General features: G+C 40.0%; 1 protein-coding gene across 4 annotated transcripts in view; it reads left to right on the plus strand.

Annotated features, from left to right (window-relative positions):
- The window catches only part of CIT (citron rho-interacting serine/threonine kinase), a 68,818-nt gene that overhangs the window by 41,324 nt on the left and 10,070 nt on the right, over positions 1-17,424 (plus strand). For all 4 annotated transcript variants that reach the window (XM_066331329.1, XM_066331330.1, XM_066331331.1 and 1 more), the window contains exons 23-38: positions 899-952; positions 8,295-8,492; positions 8,943-9,136; positions 9,640-9,775; positions 10,178-10,282; positions 11,473-11,613; positions 11,790-11,897; positions 12,634-12,751; positions 12,996-13,160; positions 13,257-13,394; positions 13,629-13,809; positions 14,024-14,115; positions 14,405-14,509; positions 15,385-15,554; positions 16,522-16,602; positions 16,801-16,936. In XM_066331329.1, coding sequence (XP_066187426.1) covers positions 899-952; positions 8,295-8,492; positions 8,943-9,136; positions 9,640-9,775; positions 10,178-10,282; positions 11,473-11,613; positions 11,790-11,897; positions 12,634-12,751; positions 12,996-13,160; positions 13,257-13,394; positions 13,629-13,809; positions 14,024-14,115; positions 14,405-14,509; positions 15,385-15,554; positions 16,522-16,602; positions 16,801-16,936 — 2,122 coding nt within the window. The remainder of the gene's footprint in view (positions 1-898; positions 953-8,294; positions 8,493-8,942; positions 9,137-9,639; positions 9,776-10,177; positions 10,283-11,472; positions 11,614-11,789; positions 11,898-12,633; positions 12,752-12,995; positions 13,161-13,256; positions 13,395-13,628; positions 13,810-14,023; positions 14,116-14,404; positions 14,510-15,384; positions 15,555-16,521; positions 16,603-16,800; positions 16,937-17,424) is intronic.

A 17,424-nucleotide genomic window follows, 5' to 3' on the forward strand; every position in this document is an offset into this window, starting at 1 on the left:
TTTTACATACTTTTATTTCTTGCATTGCCTGTTGTGGTAAGATAGCTTTTAAGATTTCATATTTGACTTCTGCTGAACCTTTTTTTTTTTTCCTGTTTAGTCTCTTGGCTCTAAGGAAAATGTTCTGAATGAAGAAAGGTGGCTGGATGTGCTTGAGCAGTAACCTTTTGTTTAAGCTTTCAGATAGCACATGACATTAGACACTTGTTAAATCACTTTGAATTTTGAAAGAGGCCATGAGGCTGAAACAAGAACTTTTGCTTTGTCATGCTTTGCTTGTAAATTAGGAGGTAAAATGGTGCATGCACTACTGCATTCTTTAAAATGAGTGTTTGAACTTTTCTATACTTTAGATGCTGTCCTCCAAAGAATTGATTATTATGTTTTATCTCTGCTTTTTAGAGAGGCTTGGGCTTAAATGAGACTTTATGGTAGGATTCAGGTAGATTGGCAGAGCTGTCTGGGGTAGCTTGCATTATACATCATTCTAGTTTTTCTTTGCAAGCATTAAATTGTATGCAGTATTTATTTTCTATGAAACACCAATCTGGATACGGAAGTAAAACCAACTCAAATTAAAATGTCAAGAATGTAAAAACTTAACATGGGATCAACAAGTCTTCTAGAGACCATTTCAGATGGAACCTGTTACATAATTCCATTCTTGAGCTTGTACATTTTCCTAAAGCACTTCAGAGTTGGGAGCATAAGTGTATTTTGATGAAGTAGGATGGGACTTTTGCTAATCAGTTCTTTGCCACTGGAAGTGCTTTCATAGCCTGCAGCATCTGCCTTCCAAACTTTGCTTGCTGGTAGATTGTTCTGCAGTTTGTTTAGCAACAGCATTCTTGAATTCTAATGTATGAAAAATTGATGATTAACTTCTTACCTCCTTTAGGCACATAGAGATGAAATCCAGCGTAAATTTGAAGCCCTTCGTAATAGCTGCACAGTGAGTATTAAATACAGATCATTGAATTATTTTGAAATTAAGGATCATGAAACAAACAATTTCCTCATTTAATCCTTGATGACACTAGTTCCTAATGTGGACTTCTGGCTTCAAGGGGCTAGTAGGAGCTGGATGGATTGGAATGGATTTCTTTTAGGTTTCAGGTAAACCTCAATTTTGAGGTTTTAGTCTGAACATGAAATTGTCACAGTTCTTCTTTTTGGAGAAGAAAATAAATTAAAATATCTCATTGCAGTGCAGCTAATAAGAATGGTGTAGCAGCTGCAAAAAATTACTGTAGGTGAAGATCTTTTCTGCTCACAAGAAGATCTACCTGTCCAAATCCTGAGCTGCATTGTAGATCTAGGCCAGAGTAGGTTTTAAGGAGGACTTCAGCACTGTTTGAAGAGACAAGAAATGTTAAGGTTCCAAGTAATACATTGACATACAGCAGAGAGAACTTCAGGATCTGAATTTTCACCTTCTGTTGCTTGAGATCTTTGACATGTGTTCAGATTTATTTCATCAGTCCAGGACAGATGTCCAAGGGCTTTGTCTATCCACAGGGATTCTTGCAGTTTAACACTATCTTCACACTTGTTTATGGCATCTGATGGAAAGTATCTGCCTTTCAATGACATGAATTACACAAGTGTTGGATAAAGACCACAGTCCTCTGGGTCAGCAGTGATTGTAAATTATTCTGGGCTTTTTCTCTCTACCCCACATTGTAAGCAGGGCTTAATAGCTGGGATTTTTTATCTTGATTGTTCCCCTGCTTCCAGTGACTTCCTCAAATGCTATTTTTCATGCTGTGGGACTAAGTCCCTAATGTATAACTTTTCATCTTTTAAAATACCTTTTCAGCATGAGAGTCATTCTGTTTTCCTCACTTGTTCTTTAGGACTAAGCAAGGGGGTTCTTCTGGACACAGAATATCTTAGATAGGAAGATGGGAGGAGGAACAGCTTTCCAAAGTGTTTTAACCTCTGTCTGAAACAAATCCAACACAAGAAACTTCACTTTCTGTTCCCTTACTCATTTTCTTAGATGGAATATCTAGCTCCCTATGTGTCATCCTAGATCTTACATCCAGAGCTATCTTCTGTTGCTCTGGACTTTTCCTTTCATTCAGAGTAACAGCTTTCTGTGAAAACACTTTTGTGATCTCCATGCAGGGAAAAACCAGGTGTGGAAACTCTGTGGTCTCTGTTCACTGCAGGGGCAGCTGCCTTGCAGAGCTGTAACTCATTATCCAGTGACACTTCAGCTCTGAGTGTGGGGAACAAGCTCCAGCAGTGAAGAATGACCCATAACATTTCCAGAATGTCAAGAGCTTCAAAGGACTTGTAAAAGTGTTGTGCATTGTTAGGTCCTTCAGTGGGATAAGTGGGATCAGACATCCTCATCAATAAGAAATTAATTAAATAGTTCCTAAATGAATAATACATGCCCATCATACATTCTCTTTGCAGCCCAGGAGAATGTATGTATAATTTAATTGAGCATGGACAGATAATTTCGTGTTGTGTGTTATGACTGCTCCTGGCTGTCCATCCTGCCTGAGGAATGAGGAAATCAAGGCAATCTTCTGTTGCCAGTGAGGGTCAAGAAATGCTAATTACACTGCTTTCACCAGATGTTTCAAACTTGTTTTTATCTAATGGTACCAGTATGATGCAGGCTGTGCTTATTGGCGACCGTGTGACTCCACTTGAAGGTGATTAGAATTTATGCTCCTTTTAAAATCCAACAACACTTCAAGGGAATAATTGTAATATGCTGCTACTTATACAACATGATAAAGGGTGGATTTATTCTTTCAGGAAGTTCTCAAGAGAGATCCTTTTTAAGCTGACACAAACTCCTTGAACTAGTCTGGCAAACTTTGGTAGGGAATTACTTTTTATTTGATCTTATTGAAAAGCCCCAAACAGCGTAAGAATTACAAAAATAAGATTAGACAGGGGGAAAAAATTGAAAAATTAAATTACTTCAGTACTTCTGTGGTCTTCAAGAGAGAAATAAAAATACTTAATCTACTTTCTTTGGTATTGTTCCTGTTTCTGTAGCTCCACAAAGGTCACAGCTTCTGATTGTAGAGATGGCTGTATCTGATTTCCTTGTATCTTCATTGCACACTTGTTCTTCCTTTTGCTGAGGTCTCTGACCAAGGAGGCATTTTTAGGTTCTCCTTTTTCATGCTTTCTGTATCACTCAGTTGAGCAAGAAATAATAGGATATTATGTAATTACAATAAAAATTGTAACTTGTGGTACCTGCTGTACACACACATGTGCTTGTGGGCACACACACAGTCATATCTTATCACAACCTTCCCACAATGATAGCTCATCCAGCAAATCTCTTGAGGGAGAAGAACTAGTTCCTCACATTTATTGTATGAAATAAATGGTCCATTTGAGCATCAAAAATATTTTCCAGGCAATCAAAGAAAGATCTAGAAAGAAAAGGCATTCTTAAATAGGAAGATGTACACATTTGTCAGTTGTTTCCAGATACCTCTGAATTATGGCTTGCTCTCTGATCACCAACATGTTTAAAGTTAAGAATACAACTAAGTTATCTAAATGATAGCAGAATTATTTCCAAAAAGGAAACTTCCAGCAAGTAGGCAGTAAAATCTTTAAATATTTAGCAGGAAAGAGTTGTATAAAAGCCTTGCACTCAGCTTACTAAAATGGCAAAGAACCATCTGAATCACTTGGGTTTTTCAGGTACAGGCTGTTGCTCTTTCTTTAGCAATGAGTCGCATTTCTTATTACTAACTGGATATTGCATTTCCATGTATTCAAGTTTTCTCCAATAAAACAATGTTTATCTTCCCTTCCTGAGTTTCCTTTGTCGTCATCTGATGTTCCAGCCTTAAACATTAACAGGCTTGATCTGCACTTATACAAGAGATTGGCTACTGAGGCATTGAATCTGTGAGCCCATCAGCCAGGTATCATTTTGGTTATGTGTGAACTGCTGAATTCAGTCTAAGATCCTGATTCCACACTGGCTCAAGAAGTTGACATACAAGAATAATCTGTGTTCTCATAAGCTTCCAAAATAATACTCAAAGATGTTGCTTTGATGCTAAATTGTGTTTCAGAGTAAAGGAATCTTGCCCACTGTGACAAGGCTAATACCCAGGCAAAAACTTTTTTATGGCTTTGTTAGATTATTTTTAAAAGGTAAAATTCCTGTTGTGTGGATGGGGTTATCCTTGGTTCCCATTTCACAGGAATATGATGGCAGATATCAGTTACAGGCAGAAATGCAGCTTTGTAGTTTTTGTAGCTGACAAAAAAAATCAGAGACTGAGGCGTTGCTGTGAGAGAGGTTAATGAGACCTTCACTGTGGACAACATCATCATAATTTTGAGGAAGAGTCTCCTGTTTGGGAGAGGCAGCTCATCTTCTGGGACCCAGGACAGGAAGACAGGGACTGGGTGTTTTAATCCTGCCTTGCTGTGGGAAGGAGAGGAATGCAGTTTGGGCAGTGTCAAACTACTCTGCAGCTCCCAGTGCCCCTCAGGATAAACCATGATGAGTTTTTGGAGACTGAGACCCATGTTTAAGTGATGGATTCATTGTTAGGTATTGATGGAACAGAGATACAATCTGTCTGCAGCCCTGCTTGAGAGCCTGGGCCTCTCAGTGTTGGGATTTCTTTGCCTGAAAAGTTTTGTCTCAGAGAGTAGGTAGAGACAAAAGGATCTGATGTCTGCTCTTGCTTCCTCCTCACAATAATTTGGGGCTAAGAGACAGCTTTTTCTTGTTTCCTATTTACTTCTGACAGGTAGCTTTCTGGTAAAGATTAATGGGGATGGGGAGGAGTGGAAATGGATAGAGCAACACTATTAGTCTGGAATTACATTAAACTCCAAATAAGACACTGCTGATAGCATCCCAAAACAGTTTCCTTTGCTGTGTCCTAGCATTTTTCTGCATGTCTGCTGATTGCATCTGAGAACTGAGACACCTTTATGAAGGAATAGGATAAGGGGAAGTTACCAAGCTGCAGCTGAGTAGTGTATAAATAAAACTCCATATTTTCTTCTTTTCCTCATTATTGTGCCTGTGGTTTTGATATGTGGAGCATATGGACTAAATTCAGTATTTTTTTCTGGTATGTAAACCGAATCATCATAGCCCTGACTGTCTGTTGCTCTGATATTTGTTTTGATCCATGGCTGGAGAGGTTTGTAGGACCAGGGGTAGCAGCTGTGAATCTGCTCAGTCTCACTAGAGGAATATTTTGCTTTCCTCAGACTATTCAGTAGGGAGGGAATTATGCTGGATATGGCTCCTTCTGCTGAGGAGCTGCTCTGCTTGGGTTGCTCTGCAATATTTAAAAATGAGATAGAGTCCTCTGCATTAGGATAAAGATAAGCTATGTGCTTAGATGTGGCGTGCAGTGAACAAACGTGTAGTTAGATGATATCTCTGCTTTATGGATTAGTTGCGATGAAGATGTGCATAAATAGAGGAGAAAATTCCAGTTTCTCTGTGAGTGGTGATGCAGTGGCACAGATACAGTGGCTGTCAATTCTAGTCAATTGCTTTTCCAAGGTTTCAAGTGTTTGGTTAATTTATAAACTTAAAATGTGAAGATTTTTCTAATTATATTATGGGTTTCTAAAGGATACAATAGCATTTTCTTACTGACTTTCCTTTATTTACCTCAGAATAGCTTAGGATTTGTTGGTTTGGGGTTTTTTGGGGCTTTTTTTTTGCCTGGAGATTTCCTTAACTGAAAAGGAAAATATCTAAAACTATTAACTCTTTCCAGGTACAGGCTTCTGGTATAGGTTGTATGTATGTATATATGCCTAAGACAACATTTCCAATTAAATGTGGTGTTTTTTTGATCTGTGTTTTCTTTTCTGTTGATCTCCAGGACAGGCATTTATGTCACACCACACGCCATTTTCCTGTGTCAGTATTACCCATTACTCTTGAGGCTTTATAGTGTTAATAAATTCTCTAATCCTCTTGGGTTATACATAGCTGTAGATTGCTATTGCATGTGTTAACAAACATCCCCTTTCCCCATGAAAAATGGAAGAATTGTACCAAGAGGAACAAAGCAGTATTTTCTCAAATACTCAAATTTTCTCTTGTTAAAAAAAATTACATCTATCAATCTAGATTAGATTATCTAGATTATAATATCTTTGGAATTTAGGCCAAGGTGTTTTGGAATTGCCAGTAAATACACTGTTAGAAGAAGGAAAGAGATCATGTCACATCTTCTGGAACCCTTCTTTCTTAACTGCTTTGGTATTTGTCTGAAGCTTTCCAGAAATATCCTACTAGATAAAATGTAGCAGTGAAATATAATATGATCTGGTTTAATTTTAGTTATATTCAGGGAAAGAAGACAAAATCTCAGAACCTAGAATAAAATAAAATGAGAGCTTAACTTCCAGCCCTTAAGGAATAAAATCAACTTGAAATACAGCCAGTTTTAATAATTAATTAAGTAGTTGGACATATTAACTCTGCATATGACTTTATCCATTTTATGTTTCCTTCATCTTGATTTTCTTGTATTTCAAAACTAGCTTAATATTTTTTTTAATAGAAATTACTTGTGCTAGTATATAAAATAGATGTGGAAGAAACCATGAATATACAAAATATATCTTGAAGCTGCCTAGATACATGGTGTGGTTAAACATAAAGTTAAAACAAATGGAAGAATGAGCTTCTTATCTGGCAGTTGGTAGAGATCTCAGCTGCTGTAAGAGCAGTAGGTAAAACACTGCAGAAACAAGTGTTCTTTTGCTCCTTTTTGTTTATATAAACATATCTAAGTTCTTATTTCTGTAGCAGTATGGGCACTAACATGTCCTTATGACACAGACTGGTCCCTCAAAGCTTGGTGCAAACAATGCAGAGGAAAATGTGTATTTTGAATAGGGCAGTTAGAGTGCTTAAGAAACAAGCACATAATCAGATTGCTTCAGAAATGTTGTGTTTTGAAGTGTGAATCATCTTGATTTGACCCTGAACATATGGGTGGCAGGAACTCCCCTTCACCCAGCAGGGAGTAATGGCTGTTGGACTTTTTCTGCTCACAGTTTAAAAACCAAATACTGTTAATTTAGATCTAGGAGAGGCATGGTAAAAGGCTGCCAAATATGCGTTACAGACTCTTCAAAAAGAAATGGTTGTCATCTTTCCAGAGAGCTGAGAAGAGCTGTGTGCTCTATCCTCTACTGCTTTAGATATTTAAGTCCTTGGCTTGTGTAGGAAATTGGAACATTTAAATTTGAATGTGTGGCCAACTGTGCTCTGAGATTTTATTTTTTCCCATTTAATGAAGTATCTTATTCACTTTTCTTTGACATCCAGGCAAAAGAGCCTCTAGAACATATTTTTAAGAGTTGAATGTGAATTATATAGAGTTTACCAGTTTCTGAAATTCTTTTTATTAAGCTGATTTCAAGATTAAACCGAGGTTTCTTTCTCTTCCATTGTGGTGACATTTGTTTTGAGTTAGGAGGAGGTACATATTCATCCACCCTGTGTTCAGGCCTTTCATTCATAAAACCAACTGTAAAAATGGCCCACTGTTGTTTATATTTGCCTTTCAATTGGAGGGGACTGTGGTTTAAAGCTCTTAGTTAAGGCTGACTGAACAAATAGATGCTCCCACTTTGGCAAAGGCCTTGTTGAGTTTTTGCTTTTCACTGATTTTCTGTGCTGTGTTACCACACTGATTTCTTCCCTCGTGTAGGTAGCTACCATCCTTAATGCTGTTACTTTGATACAATTTATTTCTTAACATTTTTCTGCCTTTCCTGGTTATACCCAGTGTTAAAAATAATAACATAAGCAATTCCCAAGGGTATCCCTCAGGTTGCACTGCCTTCACTGCACCTCTTGGTCTATTTTCTTTAATACCACACTTTGAAAGCCTTTCTGAGAGTATTTAGCCTCATTGCACTTAGAGGAGATTGAGGCAAAAAAAGGTAAAGTGCTTTGGCAAAAAAGGCACTGTAAGTCAGCAGCAGAGCTGAGAATTCAGCCAGAACTCCTGGCTCCCAATCCAGTGCTTTAGCTATGACAGCTCTCTCAAATAATAAATTACATTGCAGCATATTTATGCTCTAAACCAGATTAAAAAAAACAAGCTGTTTTCTTTAAGACACAGAACTCTACTCCTAATCCAAATACATTACTATGTACAAATATCTACCACTATAATACTGCCCTTTTGTTTGAATTAGAAAAAAATGTGAAAGCTTGGCAATAAATAATTCTGTGTGAGAACGCATTTTCAAATACCTGTGCTCGCTCACATGTAATTTATTTTTCTTTCTAGGTGATTTCAGATTTGGAAGAGCAGCTGAACCAGCTCACTGAAGACAATGCAGAGCTGAACAACCAGAATTTCTTCCTGTCCAAACAACTTGATGAGGCCTCAGGGGCCAACGATGAGGTTGTCCAGCTGCGGAGTGAGGTCGATCATCTCCGCCGAGAGATCACTGAGAGGGAGATGCAGCTGACCAGCCAGAAACAAGTAAGGCTCTCAGAGTCTGGGTCAGGAGCTCTTTGTGGGAACTGGCAAAAATTCCTATTACATCTGGAAGCTCATAAGAAGTGATGATGCTTCAGAGGGCATTTCAGCCTTCCTTCCCAGGGAAATTGAGTGAATAGAAAGTTTTTTGTATTTCCCATTGTATTTTTACACCATTTTATTTAGCAATCCTGCCCTCTGAAGGCATTGTCATTTGGAACTACTCATTTTAATTTGGTGGCCCTGGAAATCTCGAAATGCTCATGATGAGATTGACCTGACATTATGAGGGATCACAAGTGAATGTACAGGAGCCTTGAAATAAATGGGCTGTGATTTCCCAGCTCCTGTTGGCTGCTGATTTGCATGTACTGTAATCGAAATGGTGAGGCTGAAGCTGAAAGTGCACGCTTGATGTGGGATGTGAGAATTGATAGGAGGATTTATTTTTAGACTATGGAGGCCTTGAAGACAACATGTACAATGCTGGAAGAGCAAGTAATGGACTTGGAGGCCCTGAATGATGAACTCCTGGAGAAAGAGCGCCAGTGGGAAGCGTGGAGAAATGTTCTAGGGGATGAGAAGTCCCAGTTTGAATGTCGAGTTAGAGAGTTGCAGAGGATGCTGGATACCGAGAAACAGAGCAGGTCTCTCTCCCTTTCTTCCCTTTTATTAACTTTTATGAAAATGCTCTATAGAAGCTAGTACAAAAATTATATTTAGCATAGGATATGGGAGTTGGAGCTAAATATAAAATCTTGTGAGGTAGTTCTAAAAATGGTTTATTAGTTAATAGTCATCACTGATATTGTTCCTTTTGTTTCTTTGCAAGTGAACGATTCAAGGGGAGTGGTATTTATCATTTTAATTTATAAAATGTCTTGATTTATTATCTTCTATTTTATTTTATGGAAAAATAGTCTTTGCTCCTGACTGTTCCTGTAGGGTCTTGGAATTTTTAAGGCTGTAGCTCTAGCAGGGGCAGGAACAGGGTTATATAATTGAAAAGTGTTTCAGCAAACAGTCTGGCTTTCTAATGTAACATCTTGAATTTGAGGCAACCTCTGAAAGAGTCATTGATGCCACTGCCTGCTAGGGAGAGGTCAAGCCTGCAAGGAGTTAGGTAACATTATTTTCCATTTTAATGCAGAGTGAGAGCAGATCAGCGTATTACTGAGTCTCGCCAGGTGGTAGAACTGGCTGTCAAGGAACACAAGGCAGAGATTCTGGCCCTGCAGCAAGCACTCAAGGAACAAAAACTCAAAGCAGAGAGCCTTTCTGATAAGGTAAGTAACTTTCAATCCTAGACTTCCATAATTAGATGAAATACTTTTCTAGTGATATTACTTTTAGAAATGTGGCCTTGAGCAGCTTTTTTTTTGAGATGTTATAGAGACAAATTAAAAAGACTGGAGGGCATAGAATAGAATTCTATCTTCAAGCCAAAGACTTCAGATTTTCTTTGAAAAAGACTAAAGTGGACAGCAGCCTATGATGACTGGAATGAAGTCCTTCAATAACTTGGTATCTGCATTTGAACAAGCCAAAATGTCCTTTGGCTCGTTTTTCCCCAGCAACCAAAGGCTAATTGTATCATGTTTCTTCAGCATGTGCTTGGTGAAGTTGGATTTTAAGACTGTGGAACTATATTTATTAGTGTTCAATGTTATTCTGACCCTCTTTCCCAGCTCAATGACCTGGAGAAGAAGCACGCCATGCTGGAGATGAATGCCCGCAGTTTACAGCAGAAGCTTGAGACAGAAAGGGAGCTCAAGCAGAGGCTTCTGGAGGAGGTAACCTTGGAGATGCATGTTGGAACTTCAGAAGGTTCCACATCTTGAGGAGGGGAGGTTGTGTGAATAAGAGTTACACATCCATCCTTCTATATAACTGGGGAGATAATTCAAGTTGGGGGAGTTGTTTTTGCTTAGAAGTTTGCCGAGTGTGTGGCTGTGGCAGGGAGCAGTAAAAGTCAGCTGCTCCTCAGGGGCAGAGGAGCTGGCAGCCAAGGGGGACAGCATGGCAGGCAAGGACAGGGTCTTGCAGCCTGCAGGCTCAAACCCACAGGACCTGAACAAGAAGACTAGGGCAGATTTGCTGAAGGTACCAGTGATCATTATAGAAATCTCCAGTCATGAGGCATGTCCCAGGTCAGGTCTGACAAGGCCAAGGGCAAAGGCCATAGCTTAAAATCAGCTCTGGAGCCAACATGCTGAGGGTGCACACCTGGAGACCACAGGTGAGGTTTCTCACAACTCCTTCCATCATTAATTTGGGTCACAGGATTTGGATCCATGGTCACACCCCTGTACCATATCAGGGAGTAATTGAATGCAGGCAACCAGTTCTGGGTGGTGAAGGAAGAGGCTCCAGAGGAGGATTTCAGGAGTAATTTTGGACAAATAGGGCAATTAGAGCTTTCTGGTATTGGGGTACTGACAGATTGCCTACTCCTTATGCATCACTAGGGAAGATTTCTGGCTCTTGCTTTGTAGCATAGGCATGTTCATGGTTTTCCCAGTCAGGGACCTTCTTGTTAAGAAAGTGTAAATCTTAAAATAATTGTGAGTATTTTGTCATGTGCCCTCTGGTGTTAATTGGAGACAAAGATGTACACAGCTGGCCATTATTTTCTTTATCTCATGTGACTATGACTGTCCTGGTTTATAGTAAAGATTATAGTTTTAGTTTGTTTTTACAAAGTACTAAGGTGGCTTCTGGTGGTTGTACAGAGAGCTTGAGAAAATGGTGTTGCTGCATATTAATACAAATACACAGAAATGCTTGTTTAGCCACAATGCACTCTGAAAGGCAAGGAATCTTCTAGAGTATTGTAATTTTCTAGCTTTTGCAGAATTGTGTGCTTATTTATAAGTTCTGCAATGATGATTATTTTACAAGGAATGACAACATTTAATAGCTTTTACTAGCAAGCAAGAAGACAAAAACCCGAACCCACTGGCCTCTGTTTCCCTTTTAACAGCAAGCAAAGCTGCAGCAGCAAATGGATCTGCAGAAGAATCACATCTTCCGCCTGACTCAAGGTCTGCAAGAGGCTCTGGACCGAGCAGATCTTCTGAAGACTGAGAGAAGTGACCTGGAATATCAGCTGGAAAACATTCAGGTGAGAGTGAGGAAGCAGGACAGTGCTTTGCCTCATTCCCTGTAAGGCTTTAGGATGTGATTTACAGTTGGTGTGACACTTTCTTTACAGTATTTTTTAGCTCTGTTTTACTATTGAGTTATTTGTTTGTTTCTTCTGTTAAGATGAAATTTCTTGCATCTGTGTGTGATTCACAGGTTCTCTATTCCCATGAAAAAGTGAAAATGGAGGGCACTATTTCTCAGCAAACTAAACTCATTGATTTCCTGCAGGCAAAGATGGACCAACCAGCCAAAAAGAAAAAGGTGGGTGAAGAAGGTTTGAGAGGCATGGAATTAAATGGTTTTGTAATTAGTTATGTGCTGTGTATTCTTAATATTCTGTTTTATCTTTCTTTGTGTAACAAAATGTTGTCCTCATTTAAAGCCATTCTGAGTTGGTGAACACAAACTTTACTAGGCAGAATGTGTTCTTTGTGGCTTTTCTGGTATTTTGTTATTCCTACAACACTTAGGTTACAACCCAGTAGCTACACCTCAGTGAGGCTGTAGGAATACAGAATTTTAAGACTTTTCTTTTTAATGGTAAGTATGTATATGTATACAGCCTATTGTGTATCCAAAGTGCTTGTCCTGTAGTCACAGCATAGGACTGATCAGTCAGGGGATGTGACTGGTGTCACATCTTTGTCATAAGCTGTTCTGTCATTTTGAATTAAGTAATTTAATTTTAACCACCTATTTTGAGATCCTCTGTTTAGATGCTTTCGGAAACTCCAGGTGTGAGTACTAACAGGTAACGTACGTCCCTCTTTAAATTAATCCATACCTTGACATTTTTCTCTCCAGTGCCAGTATGAACTAAAAATCCATCCTTACACATAACAGATTTGCCATTAGGCCCTCTGGCCGGACTGCCACTAGCTAGTGTCACTTTGCCTAGTTTAAGCCATCTCTTGCTAGGAGTTAGGAGTTGTCTGTGTGTTTCTGTTGCTAGGGCCTGTTTAGTCGGCGGAAAGAGGACCCTTCTTTACCCACACAGGTTCCCCTGCAATACAATGAGCTGAAAGTGGCACTGGAGAAGGAGAAGGCTCGTTCTGCTGAGCTGGAGGAGGCTCTCCAGAAAACACGCATTGAACTCAGATCTGCTCGTGAAGAAGGTAGGGGTTAACAGAAAAGGTTAATCTGGAAGGAGGCACGCATTTTTGGTCTGAAAACGTGCTTTTACTTGTGTGCCACTCTAGTAATAACGTCTATTGTTTAATTATTAGCACTGCTGTGAAGTTACAATAAGGCTACACTTGATTCTGCGGGCTGTAACTGCAGACTGGTGACACAGAGCCCTGCTAGGAGCCAGAGTGCCACGTTGGTCATGTTAACCAGGGACATTTGTCTTGTCTGTAGCTGCTCATCGGAAAATATCCGACCACCCTCACCCCTCCACCCCGGCCACAGCCAGGCAGCAGATCATCATGTCTGCCATAGTGCGCTCCCCAGAGCACCAGCCCACACCCATCAGTCTGCTGGCTCCACCCTCCAGCCGCAGGAAGGAATCCTCCACGCCCGAGGGTAGGCTCCTGCTCAGCTCCTCTTCTTCTACCTCTGTCAGTGCCATCTCTTCATTGATTTAGTTGTTACCCTGCTGATGAGTTTTGTCCCTTGCAGAGTACAGCCGGCGCCTGAAGGAGCGAATGCACCACAACATCCCCCATCGCTTCAACGTGGGGCTCAACATGAGGGCCACCAAGTGTGCCGTGTGCCTGGACACGGTGCACTTCGGCAGGCAGGCCTCCAAGTGTCTGGGTAAGGGCAAAACACAGCACAGCTCAGGGGGGAGGAAAAGCCATCAACCATCTAGAACACGTGTGAAGACTGAACCTACTTGGCGCTAACGTTCAGAAAACATCTGGTGGTTTGGAGTGGAAGGGGAACCTTGGAGAAGCTGGGATTTGTGTGTTAGAAGTTGAGGCAGCTGTGTCATGATATTTTTTCTTTTTTTTGTCATTTAACAGAAGTTTTTCCCTGTCCTCTTGTCAGAATGCCAGGTGATGTGTCACCCAAAATGCTCAACTTGCTTGCCAGCTACTTGTGGGCTGCCAGCAGAATATGCCACGCACTTCTCGGAAGCGTTCTGCCGGGATAAGATGAATTCCCCTGGCCTGCAGCTGAAGGAGCCAAGCACCAGTCTGCGTCTTGAAGGGTGGATGAAAGTGCCAAGGTACAAACAGGAATCTTGGTGCCATGTCAGGTGCTGAAATATTTGGTCTTATATAAGAGCCAATTGGTACAGGCCCGTTACATGGGCATTACAATTACCACCTCTATAATCACACTTGCTACCACTGAAATTTGTCTTTTATAGGAGTTGCATGCTTGCTTTATGTAGAATCCAAGCAGAAAGTCCAACATGGCTTTGTGCTTATTTTCTTCAGGAATAATAAACGTGGGCAACAGGGCTGGGACAGGAAGTATATTGTCCTGGAAGGAACCAAAGTGCTCATTTATGATGCAGAAGCAAGAGAAGGTAACTTAGAATTTCTAGCAGGGACATATTTTTTAATTTGCAGATATTGTTTGGTGGATTGAGAGGCTTAAAGATTATTACTGTTTGCTATGGCTGTACCAAATTTAGCTAAATTTTCAGTGATAAGGTGACATTATTTTTTCCTACACCCTCAGTCATTTTATTGGCTGGCATGTCCTAATAATCCAGTTGTAAAAACATCAGTGTGCATCCACTTCCTTTTGCTATCAGAATTATTTTCTTGCTACCTGTTTGTCCATTCCTAATCTGTCTCCCTGTTCTCCTGTAGCTGGACAGAGGCCCCTGGAGGAATTTGAGCTCTGCCTTCCTGATGGTGATGTAACTGTTCATGGAGCTGTAGGAGCTACTGAGCTTACCAATACAGCAAAGACAGGTGAGAATATTACATAGATGAGGTCAAATGGATTTCATCTGGCTTGCCATCAGTTAGCCTTGTTTGGCTGAACAGAATTTTCTCCCTCGAGCTTTCATCGTGTAATGCTGTAATTTACCTCCATCTGAATTAGGGGAGTAGCTCAGCACTCCAGATCTAGTTACACCCTGTAAGCAAGGCTGTTGCTTCTGTCGTGGTAGAACTGTGGTTAATATAGTCATCAAACCAAATGGAAGTAAATTTAAAGAGCTTTGTAGCATAAACACTTGGTTTATTTAAATTTCTTCTATATTAACTGTGATGTGTCATAACTCCTGCCACCATTGTGCTCTGACCACAAAGCCATTAACTTAGAAATGCTGTGGGGTGTATACAGTCTCTTATTATGGAAAAAATGTTGATGTGTTGATTTGTATGTACTGAATAGAACTGATGGATAAGATTCTGTATGTTTTGACTGTTACATTAAAGGATACAGACTGTTAAAAACAAAGGTTTCCATAACCAGTTTTTACAGATCTTTCTTAATCAGTACAGGGAAAACTTTAGTCAAGTGTCTGGTTTTGTTCTGTTTTTTGGTGGGTTTTTTTCCACAATGGAATTTCTTTCCCTTTTGAATAAAAGGCAAGAAATTATTTTTGTTGAGTTAAAGTCAGCCTTGTTGTATGTATGGGTTGCTTACATCCAGCTAATATTTAGGTGTAAGTAGCTAGCCTGTGCAGGACCTGTAAAGGAGAAACCAATATGTAAATTGCCATGGTACGTCATGATAAATACAACTTCTCTCCAATGAGGCTGAAAGGTGTTGATTTTAAGTCCACTGACAATATTCCAAAAACTAATCTAAGTCTTATTCTATCTATATAACATCTCAGATGTGCCATATATCCTAAAATTGGAGTCTCATCCACACACCACTTGCTGGCCTGGTAGAACACTCTACCTGTTAGCACCCAGCTTCCCTGACAAACAGCGCTGGGTCACAGCACTGGAATCAATAGTGGCAGGTGGGAGAGTTTCCAGAGAAAAAGCTGAGGCTGATGCTGTGAGTATAAAAGTTTCATTTAATCATAAAATATTCTGGGAGGGAGCAGAGTTTTGAAAAATATTTTTTCAGTATTTGACATACTGAGGTTTAACTGAAGGTAAGTTATTGCTTCTGCCTTATGATTTGAGCACCAGGAGCCAGTTCAATGTGAGACTGATGCTGTGTATTACAATACCCTTTTTTAGACTCGAGGAGTGTAGTAAGAGAATCCAAAAATATCTCTGTAATTCCAGCAGAAGAAGGAAAAGCAGTTAGGACATGGTTTAAATCCAGTCTCATAAGGTACCACATAAAATGAGGAAACCTTAAAAGAAGCAAAAACTCCCTCCCCTCCCATTCTTACAGAGCCAGAGGTTTTATGTTTCTTGCTGGGGGGAGGTGTGTGGGGGTGTGTACTTTTTAGTTTAAGTTTTAGTCCTAGTAAGAGGTTAAACAGATTTGTTTAGGTTTTGGATGGCCTGTCTCACACTGTTACACTGATAACTATTTTCTGGTAAAGAGTGGTTGGATTCTATGGCATTGCATAAGAGAATATTAGCTCTGGAGGTAGGGAATATCTGACTGCAGGAAATACTCTTTTTTTTTCTCAGACTCACATTCCTTTTGTCTCTGAGAAAAATACATGCTCCCACCAACATTTATACTTTTCTTTATTCCTTCCCCTTGGAAAATTCCACTGCTCTGTTGTAGGAGGTTGGGGAAAATGGAAAGGATAGAGACAACAATGGGTTCTGTCTGAATATAGGATAATTCTGATCAGTTTGCCTTACTGTGTCTAAGGTAGATAAAAGTTTACTAATTCTTTTGTAGGAGGCATCCCTGCAACTTTTAGTTTTCTGAGAAAAAGAAATCTGTGCCAAGCTCTTTCCCTGTCTGAAATGATAACCTTACATTGTTAAAATACTCACAGATAAAGAGATGAAGATTAACTCAACAAGAAAAAAAATATTTTTGTCATTTGCAGAAACTGCTGGGGAACTCTCTGCTGAAGCTGGAGGGTGAAGACCGTTTGGATATAAATTGCACAATGCCCTTCAGTGACCAGGTAATGGTCATGTGCACTTGGGTCCTTCTCAGTAGTGGATAATTGATTCAGGGAAATGGTAGCTTGATTGCAATATGTGCAATTATGCACTCGTTTGTGGGTTTGATTTTTCTCTTCACTGCTAAAGAGTATCACCCAAGTTGCTGTTGGAGCATTCCTTGTTCTGCTCACGTAGTGCTTTTTTTTCCCCTGTTGTAGGTAGTACTGGTGGGTGCAGAAGAAGGTCTCTATGCCTTGAATGTACTGAAGAATTCCTTAACGCACATCCCAGGAATGGGAGCTGTCTTCCAAATTCACCTCATCAAGGATCTGGAGAAGCTACTCATGATAGCAGGTACAGGGCTGTGTGTTCCTGCTGGCCCTGCAGTGGCTTTGTGCTGCCAGGTCCTGCTTGCCTTTGGATTTGTTCCAGGTTTTTGTCTGGTTTTTTATCAGTAAATTGGCAGGAATGACTTGCTGTGGTTAACAGAGGCTTGTCTGAGGCTGGCTGGTAAGGGATTATGTGAATGAGTGCTTAGTTAAACCTTCACGAGAATCTGATTTCAGAGCTGAGGGAGGGAAGAACCAGAGACAACACATTTCCAGGTTAGAGGTCAGGTGTCATTTTAAGTTCAATTTAAAAAGTGTTGAGCTAACCAGTGAACATCTCTTCCTAATTATTGCATAGCCTTTTTAATGTAATTAACTATTTGAGGACCACTATGTGATCACTGGGTCATAGGGGCAACTCTTACCCTTTCTTGCCCTGTAACAAAGCTGTGAGTCCTGTCATGATTTAAGATTCCTTTATGAAAGGAACACCATCTTTTAATCTCTCCATCT

Source organism: Sylvia atricapilla, chromosome 17 (genome assembly GCF_009819655.1).
Source record: "Sylvia atricapilla isolate bSylAtr1 chromosome 17, bSylAtr1.pri, whole genome shotgun sequence".
Classification (NCBI taxonomy): Eukaryota; Metazoa; Chordata; class Aves; order Passeriformes; family Sylviidae; genus Sylvia; species Sylvia atricapilla.